Raw genomic sequence first — 17,260 nt, 5'->3', positions numbered from 1 at the left:
AAATCTTACCTAGCTACCGAGATCCAGAGGCGACCCACAGTGCAGATCTGGGAGTCTTCTTCATCTTCCAGGGTGTAATTCTCACCAAGTACCTTCACCGGCTGTCCAGCATGGATTGTGCCACTCAGCACCCTGCCGAAAGCATGAAATTGCACTCCATCATCTGTACTGTACATCTTCGTTGTGTGACACATCAGGGGACCCTAACAAAAAAAAGCAAAGTATGAAAAAAAAATCCACCTAGATCTTTTTAAAACCCTTGCTAAAATGTTATCACATCTCAGAAGGAACTGGTGCCGGTTTTAGTGCCTGGGACACCTACATCTTTGGTTTCAATGTATGACAGAGTGATGAAAATGGAAATTATTACTGGGGCCCAAATCCCTATATCAGAAAAATTGGTGCTTCCATATTAAAATGAAATTCGGACCACTGTTTGGTGTGTTTCATCTCTGGAAATATATGAATTATTCATGGACATTCAGTTGTAAGAGTTTCTCATATATCCACATAGAACAGCTGCCCAACGTGGATACCTAACCCTCAAGCTTTTACTACCAAAGGATCTCTTACATCAGGATCGCACTCGATCATGGCCTCGCCCAGGTCGGAGTCAATGCCACCCATGTAATTGTGCTCAATTTTGGCCTTCGCTCCAGTCTTCGGTGAAGAGATATGTTGGACACACATATCCACAAAACCTGCAACAAGACAGGGAAAACATTATTTAGCAACTGAAGAGAAAACCTCTCCCCTGCTAGAACCCATTCCATAATGAAGGAGCAATCTTTCGGCTATGGGGCTAAACCTCAGATAGCTGGAGCGAGAAATATAGTATGCAGGTAGTACAACACAATGTGCAGGAAAAATAATATAACTATACCCTCAAGAATAAAGCAGTATTGGACACCAGTTCACCAACAGAAGAGCAAAATAACGATCCTGGGAGCAAGAAAACAAAAAACACACAGTGAGAATCGTAAGAGGCATGTTTCCAAGGCTGGGCACTAAAGTACCAAAACAAGTGTAAGACAAAATGGGGTTCTGTTGCAGTAACAGTTTGGGCGGGAAAACTTCGAAAGGGTAGGAGGTGGCCCACCATTGCCAACTCCACCACTCAGGTGGAGGAGGCAAAGTTAAGCAAATTTTTCAGTCCTCTCCATCTTGAAGATGAGGAGACTCCTCAAATCAGGGCTATGACTATGCTCTCTCTCACAGAAGGGTGGCATAATAGTGGGTGTAGTCATCCCTAGTAAGGTGCCCATTGACCCTACCTACTAATCCCCTCAAACACACCCTAAATATAGTATATAGGTGGCTTCCTCAGACATAGAAGTCAGTTACCCTCAACCTAAGAAGGATGAATGAAGACGCAGAGCAGCAAAGCCTGAAGACAACAACAGACTTGCTTGCCTCCACCTTCAAAGTCCCTGCAAGAAGACGACACCTGTCCTGCAGCCAGAGACTTCCAGAAACCCTAGTAAGACTGCCGGAACTTTGAAAAAACTAGAACTCCAGAGAACAGTAGTTCTGTCTCCACAAATCCAACACAAAGGACTCCGGTGCCCTGAGGATCCACAAGTCCTACCCACTCTGCACCAGATGCCTACGGCTCGTGTCCATGTGGCCCACCGACCCAGAACAGGTTCCCCAGCGATCCAGACCCCAAGTCCAGCGTCGGCTGACCTCTCCTGGACTCTACAACGATGCCTGCAGCCTGAATCCAGAGGCTCCCCCTGACCACGATGAGCTCCCGTAAAAAGACTGACGTCTGAAGACAACCCTGCACCCGAAGCTCCTGCGCCTTGGTCCTCTGCATCTCCACTACCTCTGCTGTCATTTGTCTCCCTCCTACATCCTCCAAAGCGAAGCCTGCAGTCTTTGTTGAAAGCAGAATCCTCATTGAAAAGCATTGGGCGCCCAATGCGGAATTTACACCCTCACCCGGCCGCCCCTGTGCCGCTGGTGGTGTATGTTTGGTGCTAATTTGTGGCCCCTGTGCTTGAACAAACCCCCAAAGTTTGACCCTGCAACTAATTTACTTACCTGCAAGTAGTGTGGCTTCGAGCACCACCAGTCTACCTTGAAACTCATTGGGTCGAACTCCGATTTTGACATCTGCACCCGGCCGCCGCTTGGTCTGCAGTTTTGGTACTCACCTGACCTCTGGTCCCGAAGACTGGAATTGTGTTGTACTTACCTGTTCAACCACATTATTGTTTTCCTCCATACGATAACAGTTAACTGTTCAGAAACTGCACTAATTGTCTACTTTTTGAAGTGGGTTTTTAGAAAAGAATTTTTAGCTAAAAACATACTTAACTTATTGCGAAGATCTTGGTCTTAAAATTAAATTCAAAGATTATTTTTCTAAAATTGCTGTTGATCTCGATTTTTGAGTCGTGTGTCCAATATTGATCAATGTTGTGCAATAAATGTTCTACACTCCTCTGTGTTAGGCCTAAGGTTGCTAGCCCACAATACCACTAATAGAGCACTTTGAGTTTTATATTGAGACCTGTACACTTTTGGGGAACCCCTGGACTTAGTGCACAGTATAACCACCTAGTGGCATACTATTTACATAAACTAACAAAAGGGAGAGCAAGGGATCGTGTTCACCTTAAGTGAACGGAGAGTACTCCTGTTCCCCTGATTCAGGACTAAATAAACAAAAAGGATTACCACCATAGAGAATCAAGAGAATTCCTAATGGGCTGTGTGACTGACAAAAGGAAAGAATTTATCCTTTTGTAAAAAAACCCTCACTCACCAGCCTAGTGGTGACATGCTTCATCATCTGGGTCCACCCTGGCGGCCTAACGTCACCAGGGTGTGCTACAACACCTGGAATACAGTGGAGCAGGTTGTGAGTGTAAGTGCAGAAAAAGTGTGTTAGAAATTGTCCTGGTTTAACTTAGTAGGGAGATACATTTTATTTACAAGCAACTGGACAATATTAAAAAAGTGGCGAGATACTATGAGGATAGTTACGGCCAGTAGTATCTCAGTATGTGTGCTGGTCTACATGTTTCAACCTTAGATGGAATATACCAGGTTTTCGTCAGGACCAAAAACAAGGAAGTGGACGGTCTGCGCCCCCTAAAAGGCGCACCCAATCCTAATTCCTCGTGACCAAGTTAGCAAAACTCGCTAATGGTGAAAAGCTCTAGCCTCAGTGGGCGAGCATGTGAAGTAAAAATCAAAAAGTCCTGCTGGGGAGGAAAGAGAGAAACGATCATCCATCAGACGTGATCAATATTACAAACCTGTTACGTTGTGCAGTGTCGTGTCTCTGTGTCATCATGCTTCATGCCACTCTCATTAGGAAATTGTGTTGGTATCAGCGTGATATAGTCGTGCTGTTCTTTGGTCCACTGGGGGCATGCTATTTTGCCAACTCACGCAGAAAAGCGCAGAGCCTCAAAGATAGCCTGGTCAATACCAGACCCAAGACAACAACTACAAATGTAAATCCCAGTATAACGCAAATCTGGGGGCTCCCTCCCGTAACAGGTCACTCCAAGTGTGGAGACTGCAATGTATGCCACCTCACAGAAAACACCAAGACCCTCAACCTGGAAGAAGGCAAAACCTGGGAACAACGATCACACACTAATTGCAACAGCAGCAATATGGTGTATCTGATCAAATGCATATGTGGCAAACCATAAATAGGCATGACAACCCGCAAGGTGAAGCAACGAATCAGTGAACATCGGAGTACGATACGCTGCAAGAAAAACACCACAAGACTAACAGACCACTTCTTGGCGGCACATCACACACCCAATGACATGCGATGGACAGTAATAGAACAAGTACAACCAGGTCCAAATTCACAGAACCGCTTGTTTGAAAAGGAACAACGCTGGATCTACAGACTTTCGACACATAAGATAGGTCTGAACGACAATATTCCTTGGGCCTCTGTTTTAAAATAACCAGTACCTAGGGATACCTACATACCCTGATGCCTACCATTCTGGAGTCATGACCTACTTTGTTCTCCCATGTAATGCCACATCTGCAACTCTGAACCTACAGTACATGACCAGAGCAACCTTTACCCCCGCCTGGCATACTGTGTGTTTGTACCACCACCAGATGCCCTATACTATCCCATTCCACATAATCCCATTATTGCAACCACACGGTTTCTCGATCCGTCAACATTTGCACAACCCCCCCCCCCCGCCCCAATTACTTCCCAATGTGGCAGACCCTACGATTAACAAGTGCACTATTGCAACGAATGACCGCGTAACACCCGTAATGGTCAATTCATTTTACAATGATGTGCACACCAACACGCGCCATCTGCAGCGCGTTCACCTCCTTGACAGACGCTTTTAATGTACTAGCGTCTATTGTAGCCAGATAATTCCATTACTGCAACCACACGGGTTTTTCGATCCGCCAACATTGGCACAACCCCCCTTCCGCCCCCCATATTTTTCCAATTACTTCCAAATGTGGCAGACCCTACGATTAACAAGTGCACTATTGCAACGAATGACCGCGTAACATCCGTAATGGTCAATTCGTCTTATAATGATGCGCACACCAATACGCGCCGTCGGCAGCGCTTACACCCTCTTACCAGACGCGTTCAATTTACTATAGTCTATTGTAGCCAGATTACAACTTATTGTAAAGCTATTGTTTTCCCCTCTACGCTAGTGGTTTATCCCCATCAACAACTGTGCACGTTTATTGTCACTTTCGCACTAGCGGCCCAACACTAACTTAAGGGTATATCCCGCTGACGCTCACACACCATAGCGTCATTCCGTGGCCTTCTAATAGCCCAATCCCACAACTCAGCTACAGGCTTGTAATCTTAAACCTTTCTGGACGAATGTGGCACCCGTAATACAATGTAGACAGCAGTTGCCCCGGTTACGCCCACGTGACACGCACGAAACCCCGCCTACCCCGGAAGCCGGCTCCTGACATTAACGCACACGGGAGCCCCGACCTTTGTAGCGGGGCAGCGGAGGAGAGATGTAGGTAACTGGCCTCTACCATCACGACCAAACTGTAAGTAGAGCAGACCTGCTTTTTAGCTTCTGAGACTCACCACCATTACCGAGTCCGGAATCTAACGCGATACGCGGCCGATCTTGATCGACAACCCCTTTTCGTAACAGTTGCCTCCATGTAATTGCAGAATACGTTTTACAAGTGGTGATACCACTCCCTGCCCTCCGATGCGACAGACATCAAAATAGGAGTAAGCCGCCTCCCATCTACCAATATATGTTTGTTTTCCATGTTATGTGTTAGTAAGTCCTTATGTGTCCCTTGACTTTCACAGGTAATCTATGCACATCTAAAAACGACCCTCGCGACCACAATAGTAGGGATGCGAGAGTAAGATATCACGCCACTATAATTACTACGAGTGCGCGAGATTGGAATAAAAGTATTGTATGCCACAGAGAACGCACCTTTTGATAAGTATGCGTGAGTTGGCAAAATAGCATGCCCCCAGTGGGCCAAAGAACAGCACGACTATATCACGCTGATACCAACACAATTTCCTAATGAGAGTGGCATGAAGCATGATGACACAGAGACACGACACTGCACAAGGTAACAGGCATGTAATATTGATCACGTCTGATGGATGATTGTTTCTCTCTTTCCTCCCCAACAGGTCTTTTTGATTTTTACTTCACATGCTCGCCCACTGAGGCTAGAGCTTTTCACCATTAGCAAGTTTTGCTAACTTGGTCACGAGGAATTAGGATTGGGTGCGCCTTTTAGGGGGCACAGACCGTCCACTTCCTTGTTTTTGGTCCTGACGAAAACCTGGTATATTCCATCTAAGGTTGAAACATGTAGACCAGCACACATACAGAGGTACTACTGGCCGTAACTACCCCCATAGTATCTCGCCACTTTTTTAATATTGTCCAGTTGCTTGTAAATAAAATTTATCTCCCTACTAAGTTAAACCAGGACAATTTTTAACACACTTTTTCTGCACTTACACTCACAACCTGCTCCACTGTATTCCAGGTGTTGTAGCACACCCTGGTGACGTTAGGCCGCCAGGGTGGACCCCGATGATGAAGCATGTCACCACTAGGCTGTTAAGTGAGGTTTTTTTTACAAAAGGATAAATTCTTTCCTTTTGTCAGTCACACACCCCATTAGGAATTCTCTTGATTCTCTATGGTGGCACTCCTCTCTTTGTTTATTTAATACTATATACATAGCCAGCTTCCAACAAAGTGGCACTGCTAGAATAGGCAAGGAACATTGCCAGAGTAATGCTCCAGTGAGATACCAACAGAAGAAATGAATAACACTTCATTAAGTGCATTGCCATGAGCAGTGGTATACGGTGTGGATTGGGCAACAGTATGCACAAGATAGTGGTGAAAAAAAACCACAGCAGCAACATTGCATCAATAGATTAGATCTAATGTGAGCGGTAAAGTGAAAAAACCAAAAGGGGTATACATGCAATAGGGACAACCTATTAACCTAATACTGAGATGCTCTTAACCTTCATGAAACCAGTTACAACTGTGCATGTTTGCTCATTCTCATGAGACAGGTGAGCACATGGGAGTGAGGAGGTTAAAGGCTAGATCTGGGAGTGTTCGCGATATATGCCTTGTAACCCTGCCTCATAACTCCACACGGTTTCCCAGCCCTTCCATGTACCCTACGAGAGGCTCCAGCACCTCTTGTTCCAAGCTCCAAATGCACATGCTCACCCTCTTTGTCAAGGCACTTGAGCTTTGTGCTTTCACTGAAGAGGTGTTTAAATGCCCCCTGGGGTTATCTGAAGGTACCTGTACTTTGCCTGAACACTCTGTAGAGCATCCACTCCATCTACCTCTCATAATGCTCCAACTGTATTCAGTTATGCATGTGCATCTGCCTTAACAAGACAAATGATCAGGGCATGAATGAGTGGGATCATTTTAAAAGAAACTCCAACCACTAGTCACTATGTTTGAAAAAGAATATGTTACGTATACTGAAAGCATCAATTTGTGGCATGTAGTGCTGTTGATTAATATAATATGCATTCTCCTGAAGAAGTCTTTGAGTCACAAAGTATAGTGACTCCTCTTATTATTAGTAATGTGCATGCGCATCAGCTCTATTGCTAGACTGTTTGCCGTATGAAGGGTAAGGATGAAAACATAGGAAAGGAATGTAAAATGACCATACGAAAGAAAGAAAAAAAGATATCTGCAACAACAAAAGGCTTCGGGGGTGGTGGGTGGACGGGTGTGAATCTGAAGCACTACATACCAAAAACAGATGCTTAGAGGGTAAGTAACATTATGTTTGTGTTAAGTGTTGCTGTAGATACACACGCTGTGCATAGACTGTAAAGCAGTCCCCCCCCACCAAGCGATTGATAGCCATAGGATGTTGCAGAGGACCAAAAATTGTTTGTAGAACAGCTTGACCAAACTTTACTTGTTGGGTAACTCGGGTATCCACACAGTGAATGTGTGTGGAGTGGACCATTAGCTGCCTTACACTTGTCAGATATGGCAATACTGCAACAGAAGGGCCTTTTTGCGACTGGAGTGTGGTCTGGGTGGGGTGGGCAGTTGTCTTCTAGCGTTAATGTAGCAAGTTTGGATGCATTTGACAATCCACCTGGATAAGACTGCCTTGTGCCCTATACATCATTTGGTGAATGCAACAAAGAGCTGCTGAGTTTTACAAAAATACTTGATTCTATCAACAACATATATGAAGGCACGCTTCACATCAAGGATATGGAGGTCTCACTCAGCTACAGAGTACGGCTGTGGGAATATTTGGATGTGTGATTGCAACATGGTTTTGTGCGAGACGATCCAACCTGCCAGGAAGCTTTGTATAGGAAGCAGGCTCTGTATATGGTATACCACTAGGTGGTTATATCGTGCAGAGTCCAGAGATTCCCAAGAAGCTTACAAGGCTCAATGTTCACCCAAAGTGCTTTATTTGTTGTAGTGTGGGCGAGCAGCCTTAGGTCTAACACAGAGGAGAATAAGATATTTGTTATGCACACAGTGACTAAAAAATGGCACACAACTCATAAAGAAGAACCACACACAATTTTGAAAAATAAACTTCCTTCAAGATTTATTTGAAAAACAAGATGTTTGCAAAAAAATAAGTACGTTTTTCAGAAAAATAGTTTAAAAAGTGGACTCAGTGAAATGTTCAAGCTTTGCAATTTCCCATATAGGAGGAAAAGAAGAATGCAGTTTTTGCAGGTAAGTACTCGACTTACAGATTCAGGCCAGGTAGGGTTCAAATCCGTTCAAGGAGTGCACCATGGGCGGCACAGGGATGGCCGGGTGCAGAGGTAAAATTCAAGGTAATCCAAGTTCAGCTGCTCACAGGTGAGTATAGCGGTACAGGGGTCGATCTCCCTAGGTAAGTACAAGGGGGGCCACAAGGCACCACCAAACTTGCTCAGAAGTGCTGGGGCACCTTCACAGGATCGGTGGGCCACATGGAGTTGGGCCATGGGCGTCGGGTACAGAGGTAGGTCTGGCAGTGGGTATGCGGTTTCTAAGGGCTGATGTCTTTGTTATATAAAGCTGGTTTCTTATGGACACGTCCGCTTTCCACTGGAGATCTTGGTCTTTGTCGAAGGCATAAGTCCTCCCAAGGCTTTGGAGGTCGCTGGGCTGCAGGACAGGCCGTCGTCTGGCGCAGGATTGTTGAGGGCTGCAGACAGGCCGGTAGAGCTTGGGCCAAGTTAGTTGGTGTCTGTAGTCTTCTCTGCTGGTGTGACACTGTAGTGTCCGGCTCTTCTTAGGTCTTCAGGAATCTGATTTCCGAGTCTGGTAATGCCCCCTAAATACTAGGTTTATGGGTGTTACAAGTAGGAACCAATGGGTCTCCTACATTGGGCGTCTACACTCACTATTATGCCACTCTCCTGTGGGAGTAGGCCTAGCCCTAATTGGATACGTCCCACCATCTTCAAGATGGTGGGAACTGAAAATGTGCTTCACTTCGTCTCCTGCACCTGAAGGTTGGAGTTGGCGAAGGGGGGCACACCACCTATTCTTACTAGGTTTTCAAACGGCTGCCACCAAAAGTGGGGGTTTGAACAGGGGCATGCCATCTGTTCTAATAAGCAGATGCTGGGGTAGCAGTATAAAGGTGCAAGGCCTTTGAAGCTTCCCTCTAGAGCACTGTGCTCATCCTGGGGGAGAAGGTATGACACCTCTGCCCAGTATAGGAGTTGCTTCTGGCATCAGATCAGGGGCTCTCCACCACGGGGTCCAGAAACATGTCTGGTGGAGGCAGGCTGCCTAAAACCAGTCAGAGACCAAACCAGGATTGGTAGGTTTTCAGGGGGCACCTTTGAGATGCCCTCTGAGTACATGGTTTAATAAATCTCACAATGGCATCACTATGGATTTATTAAGAGGAGTTGTTTGGTACCAAACACGCCTGGGTTCATTGAAGTCATCATGGTTCTGGGGAACTTGAGTTGTCGAGTTTCCAACCCATGTAATCTCTATGGCTTTACTGGCACTTACAATATAAAGAACAGACTTGACTATTGTAGGGGCATATCTACTCATGCAGATATGCCCACACCTTAAATATAGTGCACCCTGCCTTAGGAATTGTAAGGCCTGCTAAAGGGGTGACTTGCCTATACCGTAGGCAGTATTGCTTGGTATGGCACACAGGCAGTATGTTGTTTTTCTCTGCACCAAGACATGCAGGCTGCAGTGGCAGTGTGCATGGCCTTAGTGAGGTGTCCCTAGGGGACCCTTTTCAGGCCCAATGCCCTTGGGTCCTCTTCAGGCCCAATGCCCTACATACCAGGGTACCATTAGCTAGGGACTTTCAAGTGGGTCTGAAGTGCCAATCGTGGTAGTTTTATGGAAGTAGCCCTGGCACAGGGCACCTGGTTGGCAGAGACCCTGTGCACTTTCAACCGAACCCACATCATTTTCCAGGCAAAAAGTGGGGGCCACCATTTCACAAGAGGCACTTTCTTACACCGGAGTTGTGCGTTATTTCATCTATGTTTCTCTTCTATCCTAATTAGTCTCCCTGTATATTCAATTCCTCCCATACACTGTAAGCTTAATTATTTAATTCATCACAGCTTTCCTACTTCCCTAAATCGTGAATCTCTTATCTTATCTCCATACCAGAACGTAGCTTATGCTATGGCTATGTCTGGCCTTCAAATGTACCGTATTTTCCAGCGTATAAGACGACTTTTTAACCCCTTCAAATGTTTTCAAAAGTCGGGGGTCGTCTTATACGCCGGACACTAAATTTTTTATGAGTGGAAGCAACGCTCCACCGACGTGGAACCCTCCAATATGACCTGGGCTCTACTCGCGCGCTCACACTCCCACGTTTACCGGTTACATTAATCTAAAATTGCACATGATTTAGTGCACAGTTACTCACCGGTACAGTCCCGTAGTGCTGTAGTGCCGATGGGAGAGGGTCCACGGGGCATTTCAGTATTTTCTTACTGCGTCTTCATCCTAGAGACACAGCGGTGTATGCGCTGATCTGGCGCCATAATCCTCACGTTCATCGGAAGTAGAGGAGCGTCACTAGCGCACGTCTTCTACTCAGTTCATGGACATGGAAAGGGGACTTCAGAAGGTTCCAGCCGGCGGAAGTGGGGGTCGTCTTATACGGCGAGTATAGGACGAAACCTACCTTTCATCATGAAAAGTAGGGGGTCGTCTTATACGCCGGGTCGTCCTATACGCCGGAAAATACGGTATTCAAGTTCTGGCCTCAACTACACTAAATCTTACACCACTTTGTATGTTCCTGATCTCTGTGATTGCTCTGTCTCCCATATAAGACCTTATGAACCAGTTCTTATTTTTCTGGTCTTTTTCCTCTCCAATCCCCAAAATACTAGGTTTCAATCAGTTCCTTATTTTGTGACCCAACCACATTGTCGACTTTTGTGTCCTTGCTGCCTGTCATTTGAATTTTTAGTTTGGCAATAGATCCAAAACTATTCCAGATCTTTTCATATGTTTTTACTGCCAGATGTAAAGGGATTGGGTACAAACGCTACATCAATAAAATACAATCACAGCATAATCACAGACACACATTTCTGTACTGCCTTGACAGTCATGATTGGGCCTTACTCTTTCATACATTTAACTGATTGGGCCGCCAGAGGACAACCGGGTCAGTTCAGACGTTACCTGTGAAGTCCCCAAAGAATTTCTTGCAGACTAGACGCAAAAGTGGCCTGATGTTCAGCTTTAGCTCCTCCTTGGTTAAATGTATTCCCAGCTCCTCCAGTGTGTGGGGCAGGGAGGTGTCCACATCACCGACAACCTAGGAAAACAGAAAAATGAGTAGGTTAGTTTGTTCTCTTCTCTGAAACATTTGCATAACTAATGAAAGTAGATCTCATTGTTAGCACTGTCTCATACATTCCAAATCCATTTCTCTAAAACACTGTCAGGGAACAGAGCATCTGCACCAACTATACTGCTCTTAAAAATGACTGCCAATAACACTTTCCACATAAGGGAGTCCCACTAACATAGGTGATGGACCTGCATAAACATTAAGAGAACAAGTCCACGATAAGGGTACACTCGCCGATCCATAACTTACCAAGTTGCTAGGCTAGGCATCTGAAAAACTATTTGATATTTAAAACACACTGGTTCTTACTTCTGGCGGCGAGTGTCATACTGACACGTGGAGGTCCTTTCTTGGGAGATCCTGTTGGATGCCAAATTGACCCTTCTCCATAGTACAGAGGGTCTTGGCAGTAACGCTATAAACGAGGACATTGCTAAGATGTGGAAAGTGAACTCCTCATCGTCCATAGGCGCAAGGAAAAGAGGTATGGACCAGTGTATGGGTATAGAAATAGCGGTCTTCCAGGCCAGGGTTTGTCCTCCAAAACACATCAGGAAATGGCAGCACTAGGCCGATTACAGGTGTATAGTTCTAGCCCCTGTGTGCACTATTGATGCCCAGTTAGACACTGAGATACGAACATATGGAGATACTAAATAAGGGTACTTACTGTGAACTTCAAGTGTTCTTGGCACGGCAATCAATTGGGGGGCCTTCCGGGAAATGAGGGGGGATTGTGTGGGACTGTACTAGTTTCCTGTGTTCATGTTATTCAAGGGTATGTACCTGGTCATGTGCTGCTTAATTCTGTACAAAAGGGGGTAGTGATGGACGGAGCATCTGAATCAATCAAACACTCACACCCAGTCAAAAGATCTGGGTTTAATCCATCACCGTTCTTTAGCCTACTCTGCCACCCCAGTTCAGACATGGCTATATGCAAATCAGTCTGACCCTGTGTCTCATGGGAACAGTCCAGCCCGAACTGCCAAGCCATGTCTTCCCTGGACCGGAAACAAGCTTCCGAGGACCGGTTTCTGGCATTCCAGCCGTCTTCAGCCCGGCTTGCTTGAATCCAGTGGCAAAGTGAGCAAGGGACTCACGTCTGACCATACCCTGCCACACTTATGGCGGCCAAAAGCGGTACAAAAGGGGGGGGGGGTGATGGACGGAGCATCTGAATCAATCAAACACTCACACCCAGTCAAAACATCTGGGTTTAATCCATCACCGTTCTTTAGCCCACTCTGCCACCCCAGTTCAGACATGGCTATATGCAAATCAGTCTGACCCTGTGCCTGATGGGAACAGTCCAGCCCGAACTGCCAAGCCATGTCTTCCCTGGACCGGAAACAAGCTTCCGAGGACCGGTTTCTGGCATTCCAGCCGTCTTCAGCCCGGCTTGCTTGAATCCAGTGGCAAAGTGAGCAAGGGACTCACGTCTGAGCATACCCTGCCACACTTATGGCGGCCAAAAGCGGTACAAAAGGGGGTGGTGATGGACGGAGCATCTGAATCAATCAAACACTCACACCCAGTCAAAAGATCTGGGTTTAATCCATAGCCGTTCTTTAGCCCATTCTGCCACCCCAGTTCAGACATGGCTATATGCAAATCAGTCTGACCCTGTGCCTCATGGGAACAGTCCAGCCCGAACTGCCAAGCCATGTCTTCCCTGGACCGGAATGAATATGCTACTTACCAGTATGCATCTGTTCTTGGCATGTAGGGCTGCTAACATTCATATCTGTGCATAGATCGCCGCCTAGTGTTGGGTCCGGATGATTGCACATTGTTGTCCTGGAAGAGTCTTCGAAGTATCACAAGATAGGTGGCTCCTCCCCTGGACTACAGTGCGCATGGGCATCGACTCCATCCCCAGATTATTTTTAGCCATTGTGTAGAGATGGAGTGAAATAGTGTAAATGATGTCCATGCTAATGTTTGAATGCAAGAAATTACCTGCAGCCGCTACGGGCGCCGGGGAGGAGGGCGGACGATATGAATGGTAGCAGCCCTACATACCAAGAACAGATGCATACTGGTAAGTAGCATATTCAGTTCGAGGCATGTGGGCTGCTAAATTCATATCTGTGCATAGAATACATAGCAGTCCCTCCATTAACGGCGGCCGCCCGTGCCAGCTGCAGAAGTTTGAAAAAGAGTTTTAAGAACAGCCTGACCTACAGCTGCCTGCTGTTTGGAATGCACATCTACACAGTAGTGTTTAGTAAAGGTGTGTGGTGTAATCCACGTGGCTGCTCTACAAATATCTTCCAAAGGAATATTACCTAGGAAAGCCATGGAGGCCCCTAACTTGCGTGTGGAGTGGGCCCTGGGGGGGGACCGTTAAAGTGCGCTTAGCCTTGTGGTAGCAAATCTGAATACACTTAACGATCCACCTGGCTATTCCTGCCTTGGAAATGGGGTTGACTTTGTGCTGGGCTGAGAAGGCAACAAATAGCTGTTGTGTCTTCCTAAAGCTTTTGGTCCTGTCAATGTAGTACAGTAATGCTCGTTTGACATCAAGCATGTGGAGCATTCTTTCTGCTACTGTTTCAGGGTTTTGAAAGAATGTGGGTAGTTCAATGGTTTGATTGACATGAAACTGCGACACCACCTTAGGGAGAAACTTAGGGTTAGTGCGCAGCACTACCCTGTTAGGATGAATTTGAATAAATGGCTCTTGTATTGTGAGCGCTTGTAGCTCACTAACACGCCGTAGCGACGTGATGGCAATGAGAAAAGCCACTTTCCATGTCAAGAAGTGAATCTCACAGGAGTGTAAAGGCTCAAACGGTGGTCCCATTAACCTGGTGAGGACCACATTGAGGTTCCACACAGGAGCTGGCTCGTTTCAGCCCTTCCAGGAATGCTTTGATGGCAGGCACCCTGAAAACTGAGAGGTGCTGCCTGTTTTGGAGATAAGCCGCTATGGCGGATAAGTGTATCCGAATGGAAGCATACGCCAGATTACATTTGTAAAGATGTAACAAATAGCAGATGATATTGGGAATGGATGCATCTAGCGGGTTGATATGATGTTCTGTACAGTAAATGACAAACCGCTTCCATTTTGCTGCATAGCAAGCTCTGGTTGTTGGCCTTCTTGCCTCCCGGATGATGTCCATGCATTCCGGGGGCAAATCAAGGTAGCCAAACTCTAAGACCTCAGGAGCCAGATCGCTAGGTTCAGCTGTTGCGGATCTGGGTGCTGAATGTCGCCATGGTTCTGCGTCAAGAGCTTGGGTGTGAGGCGCAGCCTTTGATGCGGTACCACGGAGAGTTCCAGAAACGTGGTGCACCATGGCTGGCGTGCCCACGTTGGAGCAACCAGGATGAGTGTCATTGAGTGTTGCAGCAGCTTCCGTGCCACCAGCGGTATGAGAGGTGCTGGGGGAAAAGCGTACGCAAATTTGCCTGACCAGTTCATCCATATCGCATTGCCCTGCAACTGTGGGTGTGGGAACCTGGCGGCGAAGCTTGGGCATTTTGCGTTCTCCCTTGTGGCAAACAGGTCTATCTCTGGATGACCCCACTGCTGGAAGTACGGGTGGAGTACTGATGGATGTAGCTCCCACTCGTGCATTTGGTGGCTGTACCTGCTGAGCAGATCCGCCATCTGATTGTCCACGCCCGGGAGGTGTTCCGCCATGAGGAAGATGTTCCTCTGAATGGCCCACTTCCACATGCCCTGAGCCAGATGAGACAACTGTGGAGAGTGTGTGCCTCCCTGCTTTTGGATATAGTACATTGCCGTCATGTTGTCCGTCCGGATCAACACGACCTTGTTGCATAGATGTACTTTGAAGGACTTCAGTGCCATGAAGATTGCCATCAGTTCTAAGTAGTTGATGTGCATCTTCTTCTGCTGTGTCGACCATAGCCCCTGCACTGTGTAGTGGAGTACATGCGCTCCCCAACCCTGGAGAGATGCGTCCCCTGTCAGGATAATTTGTGGCACAGGCTCCTGGAACGGTCGGCCCTTGCAAAGGTTGTGTGGAGTCCACCAATGCAGAGAGTTGTATGCCCGACCAGTCACCAACACTAGGTCTTTCAACTGCCCTTGAGCCTGAGTCCACTGGCGTGCCAAGCATTCCTGAAGCGGACGCATATGCAACCTCGCGTGCGGGACTATGAAGATGCAGGAGGTCATCATGCCTATCAACTGCATAAACACTCTCGCAGGGAGTGAGTGCTGCGGTCTGAACCTCTGTATTAGCGACTGGATGCTGTTGATTCTCGCTGTGTTCGGCTGAGCTGTAGCAGCCAGAGTATTTATAGTCGCGCCCAAATACTGCCGCACATGGGCTGGCTGAAGGTGCGACTTTGGATAGTTGAGCGAAAACCCCAGACTGTGAAGAAGGTGAATAGTGCGGGACATGTCTGCGGCCCACTGCTGTGCCGACTTGGCTTGAACGAGCCAATCGTCCAGGTAAGGGTAGACATGTATGTTCTGTCTCCTGAGGTGCGCCGCCACCGTTGCCAGACACTTTGTGAACACTCTGGGAGCAGTGGTCACACCGAAGGGTAGGACCCTGAACTGGTAATGCCTGTTTAGAATGGTGAACCGGAGGTATTTTTTGTGGGATGGATGGAGTGGTACGTGAAAGTAAGCATCCTTGAGGTCCAAGGTTGCGAGAAAGTCTCCCTGGTTTAACAGTGGAAGAACTTGCTGCAGAGTTAACATGTGGAAGTGTTCTGAAAGAATATACATGTTGAGGGGGCGTAGGTCCAGAATGGGTCTGAGTGAGCCGTCCTTCTTTGGGATTAAGAAGTACAGGGAGTAAACCCCTGTACCTTGTTCCTCCAGTGGCACGAGCTCTATTGCGCCTTTTTGCAGCATCACAAGAACCTCTTGCTGCAATAAGTGCAAGTGCTTTGCCCAAATAGGACGTTGTCTTGGGGGTATGTTGGGTGGAGTGGACGTTAACTCCAAACAATAGCCGAACTGGATAAGTTTCCTTACCCACCTGTCTGTGGTGATGGACTTCCAGACTGGCAGGAACTGCTGGAGTCTCCCCCCGACAGGTGTTGGATGGTCGGGGGGCAGTGACAGGAAGTCACTGTTTGTTGGCGGCAGAGGAACGGGAACTGTTGTTGCCTCAAACCTGCCCTTGGCGTTGTTTCCTCTGTAACCTCCTCTACCCTGTTTGGTGTATGAGGACTGTGCCCCACTTTTACTGAATTGCGCCTGTTGTGCCAAGTGTCCTCTGGTAACACCCCGAGTGCCTGAGCGACGAAAAGTGCTCCCTCTGTATTGCTGAGACTGAAGTGCACCCATAGATTTAGCCGTCTCAGTATCTTTTTTAATTTTTTCGAGGGTGGAGTCCACCTCAGGGCCAAACAGTCTGTTATCCTCAACCAGCCCGTTAATCCAGACAGTCTGTATCTCTGGCTTGAACCCTGAAATGCGGAGCCATGCTTGACGCCGTAACATCACACTAGTATTTATCGCTCTTGCTGCCGTATCCGCAACGTCGAGCGCACATCTAATTGCAGCGTTGGAGACGAGCTTGCCTTCTTGGATAAGCATCTCAGCTCCTTCTTTAAACTCGTCTGGAAGGTGTTGTAAAAGCTGCTCTAAGGTGTCATAGTGTGCCCTGTCGTATCTGGCCAGCAGAGCTTGTGTGTTGGATATGCGCCAGATGTTTGCTGCCTGCGCTGCCACCCTTTTCCCCGATGCCTCCAACACTTTAGACTCTTTGTCCGGGGGAGGAGCTTCACCTGTTTGTGAGTTCGCCCTTTTGCGAGCATTAGAGACCACCAAAGAGTCCAGAGGCAACTGGCCCCGTATGTAAGTTGGGTCCCCAGGTGCCGGTCTGTATTTTTTTTCTATTCTAGGGTTATGTTATGTTATGTTAAATGGGACTTTTATAGCACAACGGCTACT

The 17,260-nt window shown here is 47.2% G+C and overlaps 1 protein-coding gene across 2 annotated transcripts in view; it reads right to left on the bottom strand.

The window, feature by feature from the left end:
* The window catches only part of EFTUD2 (elongation factor Tu GTP binding domain containing 2), a 253,358-nt gene that overhangs the window by 81,904 nt on the left and 154,194 nt on the right, over positions 1-17,260 (bottom strand). For both annotated transcript variants that reach the window (XM_086923883.1, XM_086923882.1), the window contains exons 14-16: positions 11,196-11,331; positions 574-701; positions 10-203 (exon numbers count right to left, since the gene is read on the bottom strand). In XM_086923883.1, coding sequence (XP_086780009.1) covers positions 10-203; positions 574-701; positions 11,196-11,331 — 458 coding nt within the window. The remainder of the gene's footprint in view (positions 1-9; positions 204-573; positions 702-11,195; positions 11,332-17,260) is intronic.

Source organism: Lissotriton vulgaris, chromosome 5, assembly GCF_964263255.1.
Source record: "Lissotriton vulgaris chromosome 5, aLisVul1.2, whole genome shotgun sequence".
Taxonomy (NCBI): domain Eukaryota; kingdom Metazoa; phylum Chordata; class Amphibia; order Caudata; family Salamandridae; genus Lissotriton; species Lissotriton vulgaris.
Note: the sequence above shows the minus strand (reverse complement) of the source record. Positions and strands in the feature narration are given on the sequence as shown.